The 16344-nt window shown below is 35.3% G+C and overlaps 3 protein-coding genes across 4 annotated transcripts; 1 reads left to right on the top strand and 2 right to left on the bottom strand.

The window, feature by feature from the left end:
• Positions 1–4719: 4719 nt before the first annotated feature.
• Positions 4720–8447, top strand: LOC116027806 (probable xyloglucan glycosyltransferase 12). Its single transcript, XM_031269562.1, has 5 exons — positions 4720–5913; positions 6080–6388; positions 6594–6884; positions 6969–7082; positions 7181–8447. The coding sequence occupies exons 1-5, from the start codon at positions 5119–5121 to the stop codon at positions 7805–7807; spliced, it is 2136 nt and encodes a 711-aa protein (XP_031125422.1). The 5' UTR covers positions 4720–5118; the 3' UTR covers positions 7808–8447.
• Positions 8448–8815: 368 nt separating this feature from the next.
• On the bottom strand, positions 8816–9523 carry LOC116027601 (RING-H2 finger protein ATL77-like). Its single transcript, XM_031269306.1, has one exon. The coding sequence runs from the start codon at positions 9521–9523 to the stop codon at positions 8816–8818; it is 708 nt and encodes a 235-aa protein (XP_031125166.1).
• Positions 9524–11722: 2199 nt separating this feature from the next.
• On the bottom strand, positions 11723–13430 carry LOC116027981 (transcription factor bHLH74-like). Of its 2 annotated transcripts, none has more exons than XM_031269783.1 (7): positions 13181–13430; positions 12902–13102; positions 12761–12826; positions 12621–12683; positions 12441–12512; positions 12262–12342; positions 11723–11926 (listed from the first exon to the last, which is right to left on the bottom strand). In XM_031269783.1, exons 1-7 carry the CDS (start codon positions 13298–13300, stop codon positions 11846–11848), a joined length of 684 nt encoding a protein of 227 aa, XP_031125643.1. In that variant the 5' UTR covers positions 13301–13430; the 3' UTR covers positions 11723–11845. The 2 variants fall into 2 exon arrangements, with proteins under 2 accessions (XP_031125643.1, XP_031125642.1); XM_031269782.1 differs by having other exon boundaries at positions 12615–12683; positions 13181–13426.
• Positions 13431–16344: the final 2914 nt, after the last annotated feature.

Here is a 16344-nt window from a genome sequence, read left to right as displayed (position 1 = left end):
GCACTGGGGAACCTCACTGTTAGACTCCCCACCGGAAGGGATGCTCAACCTGCTGCAGCGGGATGCCCAGGGAGTGGCTACTAGCAGACTCCTTTAATCACCCGGAGCCCTCGGCTCCTTTTTCCTACCAAAAAAAAAAAAAAAAAAAAAAACTATTACATAGGAGTGAGATTTACCTAATATATATAATCGGACAATAATTGTGTATTTTTCTTGTCATTGAAATGACTAATTTCCTCTAATAAGATGACATACCGACATACCTTATATGTTCTTCTACCATATTCCAAAAAGGAGGATTAATTAATTCTAGTATGTATATGTATAAGCCAACGAAAAAAATAATAATTAATTAGATTAGACATCATAAGAAAATCACTTTAAATTATATATCTTTCTTAGTTACACTTTAGTCTTTAAAATATACATAAATGATATAAATGATCAAAATAATCTTTAAGTTACATGTGTGTGCGCCAATGTTATCCCTAATTATGCACTAATAGAACAATTTGAGAATTTCAAGTACCATATTTAGTTAAAGGGCCACACATGTGTTTATCGTGTTTTATATTCTAATATCACCTGCATTTTTACTTTTGACAAGTCGAAACATGTGCAACATTTGAAATTGAATTAATGACTTTCGTGACAATATATAGGAATCAAAATAGCCACTTGGTGCATAATTTGGGGTGATATTGGCTTACATTGTAATTGGATGATTAATAATTAACAATTATTGATTGTTTTAGAGATCGAAAATGCAATTAACCTTTTTTTTTCAATCAAATAGAAAAAAATAATAATAATTAAAGTGACAAAACATGTGACCACAATACACAATACAAACAATGAAATCTAAATTATTTTTTCTTTTCTCGGTTGGCTGTTGAGCAGTCCTAATCTCACATTAAATATCATTACATACCTACTATTGGCTTTTTTATTTATTTATTTTCTTTTAAATTAGAACGAAAATTCACAGTCATTACTTGCGATTTGAGGGTATGTATAAAATAAATGTTTATGCATTAGAGATAAATTATGCTAAAAATATAGATGCAACAGACTTGACCGAAAAAATATTTGTAAAAATTAAATATGTGATTTTATTATACAATAACTATACTCCACTCACTTAGTTACTTTTTTCAGGTCACTTTTGGCTTCATTTTAGTACGTGACATACTGTTTATAGAAGTACATATAAGACGCATGTTTTTTGTTTATTGAAATGCATTTATTACTAACTTTAATTTTAACTTGTTCTTTCTTTTCAGAGATTAATTGCTTTTGTCTTAACCAAATTGCTAAAATATTTATTTAAAAATTGTATGGAAATGTTTTGTTATATTTAATCTAATTTTAAAAAAATACAAACTTAAATTTAGCCTACCAAACAAGTTACTTTCACACTATGCGGCAGTCGGCAGAAATATTTTAAATGATTTAAGAATTAATTAAATATTTGTGATTATATCACGACCTTAACTCGTCTGAATTAACTCTTTCAAAATCACTAACATGAGAAAATTTTATTAGAAATCAATCATAAATTACATAATTGAACTATTGAAAGTATGTAGATCAAAGTCACTTATAGCATCTCCATTTGTAACTTTTGGGGAGACTTTTGCGGTAATTTTAGTCATGTGAAAGAGAGAAGATTGGAGTTGTCCTCCAAAGACTTGATTTTTTGTGAGTCCCGCTGAAGAGAGAAAGGACAGAAGTCTATTACCTTTTTGCGCGTTTGATGCACATTCAGTGCCCAGTCGGGTGCGTTCATTTGCATATTTCTTTCTTTTAAAAAAAATAATTTTCAAATTATATATATATAATGAGACGATTTATTGGAAGAATAAAATACATATTTGATCTCCATGATATATGATAACTAATATACTTTTTTTTTAATTATAAGTATCGTCACTTTTAGTTCCTGAATTGTGAGTAGAGTAGCATTTCTAGTTTCTTCATTAATGAATTTATCAAAATTTGTCATTAACTTTTAAAAATTTTAATTAATAAGAGCTACTAGCCTACTAAGTAGTAAAAATAAAATTAAAAACTAACTCAAGATTTTTATTTTATTTTCCAGAAGATCCAAAACGGATAAAATTTTAAGTGGTCCCACTGTTCACCGTTTTCCGGGAACTGCTAGCGATGTGAATCCCGATTCTGCCCTCTCAGAATGTCATAATTACGTAACGGTGCCACTGATGAACATACTTTATCTAATTGATGAAATGAACAATCTCCGAAAGACCTGAGCAGTGTGTTGGCACTTTCTCAGAAATTTTGAATTTTGAATTACCGTTTAAATCATTCTTCATTTTTATATCTAATACAAAAACTAATAAGTGCGAATAAAAATTATGTCACATCTTTTTTTTTTTATGCTATAAGAGTTGTACTATACAATATTTTGGTCAAAAAATATACATACCGTTATAACTTTATTATTTTTTTTTTCAACTATTGTTGTCATGCACATGCATCTAACATATATTTTCTTATCTTCTTCAGTGATAATAATATATAGACATTATATATTAAAGTATTATATAAGTTTTTTTTTTAAAGTTAAATCTCCAATCCCAAAAATCTCTTACATCTCGACCTAATAGAGCATTTGAGAAAATATAAATCATGATAACTCGATGACTAAGCAAACAAGCCAAATGTCAGTACATAAGATATCTGCCCACTTTAGACATTGGTAATATTTAATTTGGTTCATGGACATGGAGGATATGGGACGTTACAATAAGTTTTTAAAGATTTATGTTACCAATACTATGGCGATATTAGATTAATTCTTTTTCTTTAAGGTTTAATTTGCATGTTTATTTTTAGATAAATTTGTAGTTTAAATATTGAAAGTTATAAATAATGATTTTATTCATTAATTATTTAGCTTCAATATATATAGTGTGATATACGGAGTATACTTTAAGATTTTAACCGTGTTGCAATTTTAATTTTTAAGTTATGGTTAAATGGAGGCTGATCAAATGGGAATGTATGCTCAGGTCTCAATGTGCAAAATTACTAAGTATATATTATGATAGTAAATAGTAATTTTAGTCATTAATGGTTAAATAGTAATTTTAGTCATTAATTGTTACATTTTTAAGTTTTAACCGTATTGCAATTTTAGTTCTCCCATTTATGGAAAACGTTTACTTTATCTCTTTTCGTCACACGTGGAGAACATTAGCACGTTCAAAGTAAAACATAAAAATAAAAATTGTAAATATCCTAAATATCTCTCCCTGTCAAGTGTCAAATAGCTTGAGATCTCCACAAACAAATGGTAGTTCCTAAACCCTTTTAAAAAATAAAAATAAAATAGAATTTCAACATTGATTTATTTATTTGTGACGAAGAAAAACGATAACTATTATAAAACGGTGTGTACTAGATATGTGCAGTAACTCAAATATAATATATGTAAAATTTTAACAATTGATTTTCGAACTAAATGTATGTGTAGATATAACATAAATAAAAATATACGAACCAATAACTAACCTATTAAATTCACGCTTGATCTAAAAATCAGTTGGGATTAGTCTAGTTCTAAGTGTAGGTAAGTAAGTTCCATTGATATATGTAAATGAGAATGGAGAGGACAAAATAATATGATAAGTAAAATTAAGATGATTATAGTAATTCATATATAGTAATGACGAAAATACTTTTTAACTTATTACATTTTCATTATTATTACACATTTAAGATAGTACCAACAAGTCAACAACCATAAATTATAATGTTGAAGCATTAAACCCCATAATCTTTGAATTATTAAATACATAATATCTGAACATTAGAGGCGTTAAATTTGTAAATATTACGTATTAAATTAAATTTAAACGTTGGACGGTTTAATTGTGATGTTCCACGCCAACCATAACATACCGTACAATTTTTATGAGACTAACCATATTTAAACCTGTTTTTAGTTTAGACGGTTTCGAAATCTTGAATCCAAATCAAACGAATGCTGAGCTGTCACTACAGTACAATAATCGCCATGTTACCGTCAACACTAAACACTGATTTTTATTGAGTTAATACCAGTAATCCCCGAATACAGTGATTTTGTCACATTTAGTTTTAAATTTTTAAATTAATCATTTATAATGGTGGTCCTTCCCCTTTCAAATTATTATCATTTGTAGTCTAAATTATTCGCTCATAGTCCTTCACCTATCAAATTTTAACCACCTAATAATTCTTCTACTTTCAAATTGTTACCATTTATGTTCAAAGTTATTTACTCATAGTCCTTCAACTATCAAATTTTAACCACCTGATAATTCTTTTACTTTCAAATTGTTATCATTTGTGATAAAAGGTATCCACTCATAGTCCTTTAATTATCAAATTTTAACCACACATGTTCATTCAAGAGGACTAAAACTGGTTAAATTTTGAAAGTCTAGACTATAGGTGATAAATTTGAACAACAAATGGTAACAATTTGAATATTGAAAGACCACACGTGATCAATTTAAACATTTAGAACTAACAAAATCACTACACTTGGAGGACTCTATGAGATATTAACTCAATTTTTTGTTGGTATTTTAGATAAAATTTAACTGTGATTATAAAGGGATTAGAGCAGAAATTATAGGAACTGAATAGGCATTCATCTCTATTTATGTGACTGCGCTTTAAATCTGTAGTTTTCTTTTTCTTTTGTTTTGTTGGGGTTATATGAATATTCTCAGGCCGTCACTCTCACTCCCCATTCTTGTGCGCGAGAGAGAGTGAGAGACTGAGAGCTAATTCCATTCCTTTGTACTGTGGAGTGTACAGTGGCGTTCTCTGTGTGTAAAACCCGATCGTGCCCTCAATCTCACCGCATAATATAAGCTCCTCTTTTGCATTCAAGAGCCGCAGAGACAGGGCATTCGTTTTGTTTAGTGCTTTTAAATGGTGTGGGTTTAGTGGGTTTTGAGCATTGGGTATTGGTTTTTGAGGGGAAAGATTGAATCTTTTTGGGGTTTTAGGGGGATTTAATGGCTCTTAGTGGGTTTTGAGCATTGGGTATTGGTTTTTGAGGGGAAAGATTGAATCTTTTTGGGTTTTTAGGGGGATTTAATGGCTCCGTTTGGGTGGTGGGGGGCTAAGGAGAGCCATATGGGAACCCCAGTGGTGGTGAAAATGGAGAACCCGAATAACTGGTCAATGGTGGAGCTAGAAGGTGCATCGGAGGAGGATTTTCTGTGCACCGCCGCCGACGACGACGACCACCACGGCCCTTCAATGCCGGCTTTCCGGCCCCGCGAGAAAGTACGGAACAAAAACGCCAAGCAGCTCACTTGGGTGCTCCTCCTCAAGGCGCATAAAGCCGCCGGCTGTCTCACCTCCATCGCCGCCGCATTGCTCGGCCTCGCCTCCGTCGTGCGCCGCCGCGTCGCCTCCGGGAGGACCGACTGCGCCGACACTACCCCCGCGGAGAATCCTGCGGTCAAGACCCGTTTCTTCTCCTGCATAAAGGTCTTCCTCGCCCTATCCCTAGTCCTGCTAGGGTTTGAAATTGCCGCATATTTTCAAGGCTGGCACTTTAGTGCCACCGATCTTCAATTCCAGTATCTCTACACTCTAACTAACCCTTTTGCGGTTAAGGGTTTGTTTGATTGGATTTATTCCAAGTGGGTTTTGGTTAGGGTGGAGTATCTCGCTCCCCCACTCCAATTCTTGGCCAATGTCTGCATTGTCCTGTTCCTTATCCAGAGCTTGGATAGGCTTATCCTTTGCCTGGGTTGTTTCTGGATCCGGTTTAAGAAGATAAAACCAATTGCCAAAGAAGGAGCCATGGATCTTGAAGGGGGTGAAGGGGCTGGTTATTTCCCCATGGTTCTAGTTCAGATCCCCATGTGCAATGAAAGAGAGGTAGGAGAATTCCTTTCCTGCCTTATGGTTTTGAAAGTTTGAATTTTTAATCTTTGTAAATTTCATAGCTTTTAAGAACATGGATAGAATGATAGATGAGAGTTTTGTCGGTGGATGTTGATGTGTTTGGTCTGAAATGAGTCTTGCATTATATTGCTGTTTCCAGGTTTATCAGCAATCAATAGCTGCGGTGTGTAGCTTAGATTGGCCTAAATCGAGCTTTTTGATTCAAGTTCTTGATGATTCTGATGATACCGCGACTCAGTCGTTGATTAAAGACGAGGTGCATAAATGGCAGAAGGAGGGGGCCAACATTGTGTACAGGCATAGAGTGATTAGGGAGGGATATAAGGCGGGGAATCTCAAGTCCGCCATGAATTGCAGCTATGTTAAGGACTACGAATTTGTTGTCATATTCGATGCTGATTTTCAGCCAGCACCGGATTTTCTTAAAAGAACTGTTCCTTATTTCAAGGTATTATTTGGTTTGTGTATTTGACTTTTCGAGATGCAATTATGTTGCCCCGTGCTTTCGTTCTTCAGTTTGGAGTATGAACTCATGTTTGATTTTCTCCACGTCAGCAATCCTTTTTTTTTTTTTTTTTGCTGTTCCTATAGTTTTCATACGGGTATTCTTTGTTAGTGGTTAGTAAATTGCTGTCATTCACTTTGACTTCTAGGATAACGAGGACCTAGGGCTGGTTCAGGCAAGGTGGTCCTTTGTGAACAAGGATGAAAATCTGCTAACGAGGTTGCAGCTCATTAATTTAGCTTTTCATTTCGAAGTGGAGCAGCAGGTCAATGGGATTTACCTAAATTTCTTTGGGTTTAACGGGACTGCTGGAGTGTGGAGGATAAAAGCGTTGGAGGAGTCCGGTGGATGGTTGGAAAGGACGACGGTGGAGGATATGGATATTGCTGTCCGGGCGCACCTCCATGGATGGAAATTTATCTTTCTTAACGATGTAGAGGTATTCATAGGTGGACACAACTGTCGTTTTTGGTTATGGTAGGGTAAATTATGTGTGGCTAACCGTAGTTTCTTGAATTTTCAGTGTCAATGTGAGTTGCCGGAATCTTATGAGGCGTATAGGAAACAACAACATAGGTGGCATTCTGGGCCCATGCAGTTGTTCCGTCTTTGTTTGCCTGACATCATTAACTCAAAGGTAACTAATATGAGTAAACATGTTATTTGTCGAGTTGCATTTAACCGGACACTACATATGGCTAACCCCCGAATCCCGATCCTACTTGGTTTATGCAGATCAGCATTTGGAAGAAATCCAATTTAATTTTCCTATTCTTCCTCTTGAGGAAATTGATACTCCCGTTTTATTCGTTCACTCTTTTTTGCATTATTCTTCCCATGACAATGTTCATTCCCGAGGCTACACTTCCATCATGGATCGTTTGCTACATCCCCGCCACCATGTCGTTTCTCAATATACTTCCGGCCCCAAAATCTTTCCCTTTCATCGTCCCGTACCTTCTATTCGAGAACACAATGTCGGTCACCAAGTTCAATGCCATGATTTCCGGACTTTTCCAACTCGGAAGTGCGTATGAGTGGGTTGTAACGAAAAAGCTAGGGCGATCCTCCGAGGGTGATCTTGCCTCGTTGGTCGATGAAAAACCGAAACCCCAAAGAGGGGTATCCGTACCTGATTTAGACGAACTGCGGGAGGAAATGAAACAGAAGGAACAGAAGGCTTCCCGCAAAAAGAAGCACAACCGGATATACACGAAAGAACTAGCCCTCGCGTTCCTCCTTCTGACAGCTGCAGCGAGGAGCCTCATGTCAGCTCAGGGCATCCATTTCTACTTCTTGCTGTTCCAAGGCGTATCCTTCCTACTCGTCGGGTTGGACCTGATAGGTGAACAGGTAGACTAAATAAATACGGGTTAGTTTAGCAGCCTCGAGTGAATATGTAGTTCGAGTGGACAGTCAAGTCGGTGTCTGTGTGCAAAAACAGAAATGGCACATCATGCATATACACTATCCCGAGGGGGGGAAATAACGGAGCGACAAATACCACGCCTATACTCGTTCTCCCCTCCCCCCTCCCGCTAATTCACCTTTGCCCGCTGAAGTTGCAAAGCGGAATATGATTGCTCCAAACACTGCAGCTTCGAAAAGAATGGTATTTTCTATGGCCATCTTCTGTCTTGTAATTTTCTTTTCTTTTTTATTTTTTCTGTTTTGGCATATTCTTTTGTAAGAAGAATTTGTCGGTCGAAACATTAAACAGGGGGGTTAGATACAGTTGATATAGTAGTAGTAGGGGGAGGGGAATGCAATAATTCATTGTCATCAATTTATTTCCATAATTTCATTAGAGGTTTGATGGTGGAGCCAATCCTCAAGAAGAAAAGGACTTGTGTAGATTCTTGAAATCTTTAGGTGAAGGAGATATTGTGTATGTGGACAACAAAGTTTGCCATTTGAAGCACATTCTTATTGTCTAGATTTTACGTTGCTCTACATTGTTTCTTAAGGGCAGTTGTGAGAATGTTTATATATGATTGTATCAGATATTATCAGTACATGTGTAAATGAGTTAAAGCTCAAATAGTCAAAGCTTGAAATTTGACTTGATTTGAAAATTGAAGCTCAAGCTCGATTAAGGTATAATTTTTTTAATTCGAGTTCGACTCAGTTTAAGTTCAAACTATTCAAGCTAATAAATATTTTTCATCCAAATATCATAACACATTAATAATACATGTCGATTATAGTCATTTTATAACATATAAATATACAACTATATTATGTTATGGTTATAAACATATATAGTTAAATTTGAAATGCAAATAAAGCTAGATACTGTAATATTCAAAAACCTCTTAAAACATATTACAAAAACCTCTTAAAACATATTCATTATATTCCTAAAAACAATTAAGTTGTTGCCAGATGGTTGGCGACATCAAATCTACAAATAGGACAGCTTGCAGATTTTTCCAGCCATGAAGATATGCATCCATGGTGGAAGACGTGAGAGCAGGGCAATGGCGAAGTCTTTGCTCCCGCCAAAAAGTCTTCCAAACAAACAGGACAGACCAACGATTTATCATCGCCATTCTCAAACCTCTCTTCCTTCAGCCTGTTGATCTCCTCCGCGCTCAAACCCCTCGGCTTCGACGATGAAACATCACGGTGAGGAAAAAAATCGACGACATTATTCTCAGTAGGCGGCGGTCGTTCTCGGTCCAGGATCTCAATAGAAGCTGTAACTACCGTTCCACCGCCGTTAGCAAATCCAATTCGCCGCGCAGAATGCACAATACGTTGGGAGAGGATGCCACAAACGCGAGGAGATAATGCCGGCATCCAGCGGTGAAATTGGTTTCCCAAATAGGCGTCTAGGTGCAGCCCGGAAGAGCCGTGGCTGAGAGGAAAGGAAACGGTTGACTCGCCAAGACTCCTCTGATAGCTGTACCCATCCTCGCCGCCGGTCCCGAGAAATATGTGTTTGAATTTTAGAGAAATTTCTATTGCTACAAAGCTAGGGTTGATCTCCGATGACCGCCTGGCTCGAAAGGAGAGCCTGGCGGTGCCTCGACGGTGCAAGAATCCGATGTTGGGTGAGTTATTGTGTGTTGCCATGAGGGTGTTAATTAATTAGTTGATTGTAGTGATGTGTTGGAGAAGAGAGGATAGATGGATGATAGTGAAGGCTTGAAGATTATTAGGTAAATTTATAGGATTTTCAATTCAAATCCAGGTCGGTTTAGGATTAGGCTGTTCTACAAATCCAGGTCGGTTTAGGATTAGGAAAAAAAATCTTTTCTAGGTTTGGGCTGATATCTGGCTTCAATTTGTGGGGTTTGATTGGTTATTGCTGTTTATTTTCTTCCTTTTCCATTCTCTGTTATTTCTTTTGATTTGTTTTTCCGTGTGCACCAACTCTCTTTGTCAGGTTAAATGTTTAAAATGCAATCACTTTTATTAAATTTTACTCTTCTACATGTAAGGGTTTTTAAATATATCGTTGTAATTACAAAAATGACACCACATATTTTAAATTAATTTTCAGCCTTTGATTATTCTAAATGAACGGATAATATTAGTTCACACCTAATATGCTTCTCTATATAGATTTCAACTGAGTATTAGTGTAACAAGTAATAGAAAAATTATAGCAATAAAATATGTGAAGATTATGAATGGGACAACAATATTTTGGCTTATTGTTGTTACGGAGTAATTGTTTATTTAATGATAGATAGGTATGGGTGCTGATTTGCTTGTTCTATACTTGACATGCTTCCGTGATATACGCGACGTGACATCTGCACACTGACCTTCCTTTATATATTGATTGATGATACCATACAAATATAATCTAATATTATAAGTAACAAATTAAAATGTACCTTCTCAAAGCTAAATACATTAAACAAAGTAATTTTCTTGGTTGTAGAACCAAAAGCAACAGTGGAGCTGTCGAAACGACCAATAGGATATTTGGAAGGTCTTGTGTGGACTTGACCAAGAGTGTATTAACAAGAATATAATTCATAATTTTTAGATACGAAAATAATGCTCTACCCACATGGCCACCACTCCCTTTAGAGCATATTATGAAAATTTGTGACAAGAAAAAACTGTAGGTACTACTCGAGTGTGTGCATTAGGTAAACTATGCTTTTGTTTAATAGCCCGCAAAGTACATAGGAGAGGTAAACCGCACTAAAAAGATCATGTGCAACAAGTTAAAAAAAAAGCTATAAGCTCTCAAATTGATCTAAGGGAATGGGATCTCGATCTATCCTCTTGTATTCTTGGCTTAATCTCTCCCGTTTTAATATAGTGTTATCGTTTGTTTGCTTAAAAAAAAAAGGATGATATTTTACTACATGATGACGTATAAAATTTGAAAATTTGTAACCTTAATTGTAACAATCATGCAGAAGTTTTCATTAAAAAAATGGATTCATAATGGTATGGTATATTTATCTTTTACCTGTTATTACTATTACTAACTCTAATTAAGTGTTGTGAAATAACATGGCTAAACATAGGGCTAAACTTAAGTGAAAGGTTATCATTAAATGGGACAAGTCGAATGATTTAGCCATTAAAATTAATGTTGATGGTAGTGTGCTTGGCTAACTAAGAATTGTTGTAGTTGGATGAGCTATGAGGAATTGTTTGGGAGAGTATTTATTTGGTTTTGCACATAGGGTTGGAATTACAACTAAGTTCACGACATAAGTTTGGGCTATTTATCACAATAGGTTGTTACTTTGCTAGGGCCTAGGAGATAGGATTTTGTTATGTTATTTTTGTAAGCATTTCTCTTTTGGCAATAGATGATCACAAGGTTTGGATATGGTTAACTATGTTCTATTTTTAGTGTAGTATACTACTATACTAGTATAGTATAGTGAGAAATTATAGTTATACTTTTGGCCTTCTTAATTTGAGTTGATTAGTTATAAACAACTTATGCTGGTTTATTTCATTGTGATCTTTTATTGGCTAGAGTTACAAGACGAGTTTCACTTAAATACCTAAGTATACATTCGAATAGTGGATACGGACTTTTCCCGCAAATCAAAGAAGTTATAGTTGGATGTAATTAAGGTATAGTAGCTTCACATGTTAAAATATTCCCTAGTTTCCCAACAATATAATACACATTTTTTGCTTTCTAGGATCATTATTGCATTTTAGTCCCTTATATTATATTCTTGAATAAGATCAAAGTCTTTCTTGATGTACATCATACATGAAATCTGAAATGTTACTTCATTATTAGAATTAGGACTTTGTAAGCAAAAACAACATATACAACTTTCATAGTTTTAAATTTCAACCTTATACTTAAACGACTTAACTTCATTTCATTTCAATCAACACCTTTTGATAAGTATTTCATCTTTGACCGCACTACTGATTACTAAACAAGCTAAATCATAGTTGTCACCTATCATTTGGTCCCCTACTACTCATGGAATCAAATCCCTTTTGGAGAATACTCTGCAGGTCATTGTCCCATACATTCTGCATGAAAAAACAAAACTTTTGTAATCTTTATCAATGCTGTTTTGAGCAAAAGAAGCTCTAAAACTAATGATACGTCAGACTAATCCTAAGCAGCTCCCAGAATCCCTGCCCAAGAAAGCTGCTAGAGGAGTTAAATTTCTCATCTGTTAATGTCTCCTAATGGCCTCCAAATTCCCTATCACTGAAGTTTAGGGTGATCAGTCGAATCAACTAAGCTAGCCCGCGGGACAATGATCAGATACAGGGATTCCCTGTCACTAAAGTTTTGGGTAACCAGTCGAATCAACTGAGTTAGCCCTGCGGGACAGTGATCAAATACGCTTTGATTATACCTGAGGTAAAGCATGCAATAGGGTTGAGCCTGGGATGCAAGTGAAAGATCTGTGGGAAATATTCAATCCTGGCAGAAAGATCTTGACAGAAGAGAATTGCAGATAAATTAAACTTCAATGTTCTTTCTACAATACAAAAGGAAGAATGCAGATTGATATATTAACATATTATCACTCACATCATTGGATAATATCTGCTCAGCATCAAGATTCATCTCTGGATTCACAGCTGCAAGCTTCATTGACAGGAACTATAAAACCATGAAAGCAAGGAAAATGGTCGGAAACAATCGAAAACAACAACAGAATGGTTCTGCTAATTTAAGGCTGCAGAACTGAGAACACAAATATACCTCAACCTGTTGCTGGAGTGACTGCACATACTTAATAATCTCGTCGAGCATCACCGCTTTCCCAGCAATCTACGAATCGAATCAGCAAGTTTCAACACGCAATTCGATAAGACCAAAAAAAATAAAAATAAAAATCCAGTTACTACCTTATTGCAGCCTGGGACTAGTTCTTGAAGCAGTCTCATTCTTTCACTGATTTTTTCTCTCCTAACCTGCAATTCTTTGAGGAAATCAAGCCTTTCATAGTATATTTTCTGGCAAGAAAAAGGTGAAATGGAGGTTATTACCCTTTCTGCAAGGCTGTGACTGTTTGTTGCCTGGCCTCTTTTAGCCCTCACATGAACATAATTTTCCTTTCGAGGCTCCCCGCTACTCTTCCATCTCGCACTGTCATCGTTTTGCCCCATCTTATGTTTCTTTTCACCTCGTTCTTTCGAACATTCGAAAACATCTCCAGATGGATCTTTTGGGGCTCCCCCTTCAACACTCTACAACATTATGCAACAAATAATATAATTCACTTCATAGTAGGATTAACTGGAGGATCTCAGAGCAAAAGTTTATACCTTAATGGCAATGCAGGAGTCTTGATTCCAAAATGCAGGAATCTTGGACACCACATTAACCGGATTCGAACGTGATGGATAGTGAATTCCACTAATAGGCTGATTATCCTCAGTTCCCATTTTGTATTAAATTGGAAGAGCTAATATAACAGAACTGAAGGTAATATCTTGCAGGACTCAAACTATAAAGAAAATAACCAGGCAGCTTTATAGGACTGGGGAAAGGAGGGTTAAGGTTAAATCAAGGAAATGAAATCTCTCAGCACAGTATCAATACAGATAATGAAACAGGCATAGAATCTAAAACATTCTGGGTAAGAACAAATCCTAGGATGAATTCTGGTGCAATGAGTAATCACCAGAGACATGAAAAGTATGAAACTTTGAGAGCATAAAGTTAGAAAAGGATGAAGTGAAAGGCATTGGATAAGAAGCCAATTAGAAAGCAGATTCCCCTTTCTTTTTTCCCTTTTGTACCAAAAAAACAAAGAGTAATTAATTTCCACTTCTTCCAAACTAATCAAACATAATCTTGATCTAAATCATGGTTAACAAAACATTTTTGGAGCTTCTAGCAATGGTGGTGAAAGAAGATCCCTTACACCTATTGCAGAAATATATTTTTAACAGATGCCAATAACAAGTACTCGAAACAACCCCATAAGGCTCAAGATCGCGATTTACCTTCTCCAGCGACTCTTGAGTAAGGATTTTGGGGGCTTAGAATTAGTCTGGGAATCTAATTTCGTTAAATATTCTGAGAAAGGGTAGCCAAAACTGCCCAGCAAAAAGCACCAAATTCCATGGATAGTACTATTCTGAGAGCATCAAATACTTGCTTAAATTCCACAGAGGCCAAATTCATCAACTGGCTACTTGGATAAACACAGCAAAGAAAGCAGCAGTCTTTATAGATCAAATATTCCAAGTTTCCTTCCTAGAAAACTGTCAGTCCATAAATTGTTTATGCAAGACATTTACAGAGTTTTGCTCAGTAATTTACTTATAACATAATTATTTAAACTGGGAATTTTTGTGCATGTGAGTTTGACTACTTTTAGAAGACAAAAACCACAGATTACTGGCAAGTGATTATATTATATTATTGCAGAACCTGATGCTTTTCCTCTTCCTTAATCCTTGTACTTTACCTTGTGTTTATCCAAAGAAAACTTTTCTGCATTATGAAGACACATTTAGTAAAGTAGAATGAAAATTTTGACAATGTCCTACGTAAAATCCTCTGGGGAGAAACTTGTGCAGAGGTTGCTTGTGGAAGGGGCTTTCCAAGGTTGCAAAATATTATGGAGGTGTTTGGTAAATAGTTTTTAACGGAATGTAGTGATCTAAACTTTCTTAAGTTAGGAAAAATAATCTCAATTTTTATTCTCTTTATTTCATGCATGTGAACCAAATTAGTCAAATTGATCCTTAAATAGATGGGTAATGAAGAGTCAACTATTATTTAGAACCTCTGATATCATTCCAAAAATATAGAACATATACTACATTATAAAAAATCAATGTTTCAAAAAAAGTAATGAATAAATAATTTATTTGTCATAACAACCGACTAAAATTTGTGAAAAAAAAAAAAAAAAAAAAAAAACCGACTAAAATCTTAACCAGTTCACATGTCAAACTCCTGTTTGGCAAATTATGCCGTGGACCCAGGTCCACCTTGCAAGGTGGACCTGGGTCCAAAACTACGTCGTTTTTGTCTTTTTTTTTTTTTTAAAAAAAAATAATTAATAAACATATTGTTGAATATAGAGTTGTCCAAAAATGTGTGAATGTAGAAGTTTCAAAGTGTGAATTTAGAGTATAGAAATTGTGAATGTAGATTTATGATTGTGTGAATGTAGAGTTGCCCATAAATGTGTGAATGTGGAGGTTTCAAATTGTGAATATGGAGTATAGAAATCGTGAATGTAGAGTTATGCATGTGTGAATCTGTAATAGAGTTAAGAAGTTCTAGCAACTTGGAGCCCTGTAATGTGTGAATGTGGAGGTTGCAAATGGTGAATATGGAGTATAGAAATCGTGTATGTAGAGTTATGCATGTGTGAATCTGTAATAGAGTTAAGAAGTTCTAGCAACTTGTAGCTCTGTAATGTGTAAATGTGGAGTTCTCAAGTTGTGAATATGGAATATAGGACTTGTGAATATAGAATTTTGATTGTGTGAATGCATAACAGTGGTAATATAGTTACTAAACATATAATCTTGTAATGTGTGAATGTGGAGTTTACAAAGTGTGAATGTAGAGTATCATATAATCCTGTAATGTGTGAATGTGGAGTTTACAAAGTGTGAATGTAGAGTATCATATAATCCTGTAATGTGTGAATGTGGAGTTTACAAAGTGTGAATGTAGATTATAGAGTATAGTGTATGTGTATGTAGACCCAGGTCCACCTTGCAAGGTGGACCTGGGTCCACGGCATAACAACCCCTCTTGTTTAGAGTGGGCTTTAATGGCCTATATAGAAAAGTAGCCCATAGGCTTCTCATCGTCAATAGCCCATGCAACCTAAGCTGAGGCTACCAAAGCCCAGTATTTGATTTTTTTTTTGAAGATCAAATACTGGGCTTAGGTAGCCTCAGTATTTGATATGTTTAGCAACAAAGGGGAGAATAGTAAATGGCTAATTACCAGATGATTATTTGAACAATGAATATTTGGTTTAATTGCTCGTGTTTTAACGTGTTTAATGAGTTAATTATTTTTTTAATTCAATAGTCTAATTATTATTTTTTAATTCAATAGTCTAATTATATTTTATATTTTTCTAGTTAATTACGTGTACTATTGTCCCTTAAGAGACGTCGGGAGTTCGAACTCCTTGTATGGAAAAATCAATCTGGCTAGCACTTTGCTCCTTAATTGGGCTGGGCCGGTACGAATGAGAATTAGTCTGAGTATGGTATGCGCTTAAATGTGTCTCCTACAGTTAAGGCCTGCTCAAAACCCCTCATGGTCTAACAAAAAAAACTCTATTACATATGCGCTTAAATGTGTCTCCTACAGTTAAGGCCTGCTCAAAACCCCTCATGGTCTAACAAAAAAAACTCTATTACAATGCAGTATCTGTTCATAACTAATTTCTCAATCTATTGAAGCACAAGAGTCAGTATTGACTCCACTGAGGCTCGAACCCACC

Source organism: Ipomoea triloba, chromosome 8 (genome assembly GCF_003576645.1).
Source record: "Ipomoea triloba cultivar NCNSP0323 chromosome 8, ASM357664v1".
In the NCBI taxonomy this organism is placed as follows: domain Eukaryota; kingdom Viridiplantae; phylum Streptophyta; class Magnoliopsida; order Solanales; family Convolvulaceae; genus Ipomoea; species Ipomoea triloba.
This window is presented reverse-complemented; position numbering and strand designations above follow the sequence as displayed.

Bases quoted from the DNA above. Each gene is read 5' to 3' on its own strand.
- LOC116027601 (XM_031269306.1), bottom strand. From the start codon at position 9,523: ATGGCAACACACAATAACTCACCCAACATCGGATTCTTGCACCGTCGA.
- LOC116027981 (XM_031269782.1), bottom strand. From the start codon at position 13,300: ATGGGAACTGAGGATAATCAGCCTATTAGTGGAATTCACTATCCATCA. The intron at 12,827-12,901 runs GTAATAACCTCC...AAAGAATTGCAG, and splicing joins GTCACAGCCTTGCAGAAAGG to GTTAGGAGAGAAAAAATCAG. The intron at 12,343-12,440 runs GTGAGTGATAAT...TCTTCTGTCAAG, and splicing joins AGCAGATATTATCCAATGAT to ATCTTTCTGCCAGGATTGAA.
- LOC116027806 (XM_031269562.1), top strand. From the start codon at position 5,119: ATGGCTCCGTTTGGGTGGTGGGGGGCTAAGGAGAGCCATATGGGAACC. The intron at 5,914-6,079 runs GTAGGAGAATTC...TGCTGTTTCCAG, and splicing joins CCATGTGCAATGAAAGAGAG to GTTTATCAGCAATCAATAGC. The intron at 7,083-7,180 runs GTAACTAATATG...TGGTTTATGCAG, and splicing joins CTGACATCATTAACTCAAAG to ATCAGCATTTGGAAGAAATC.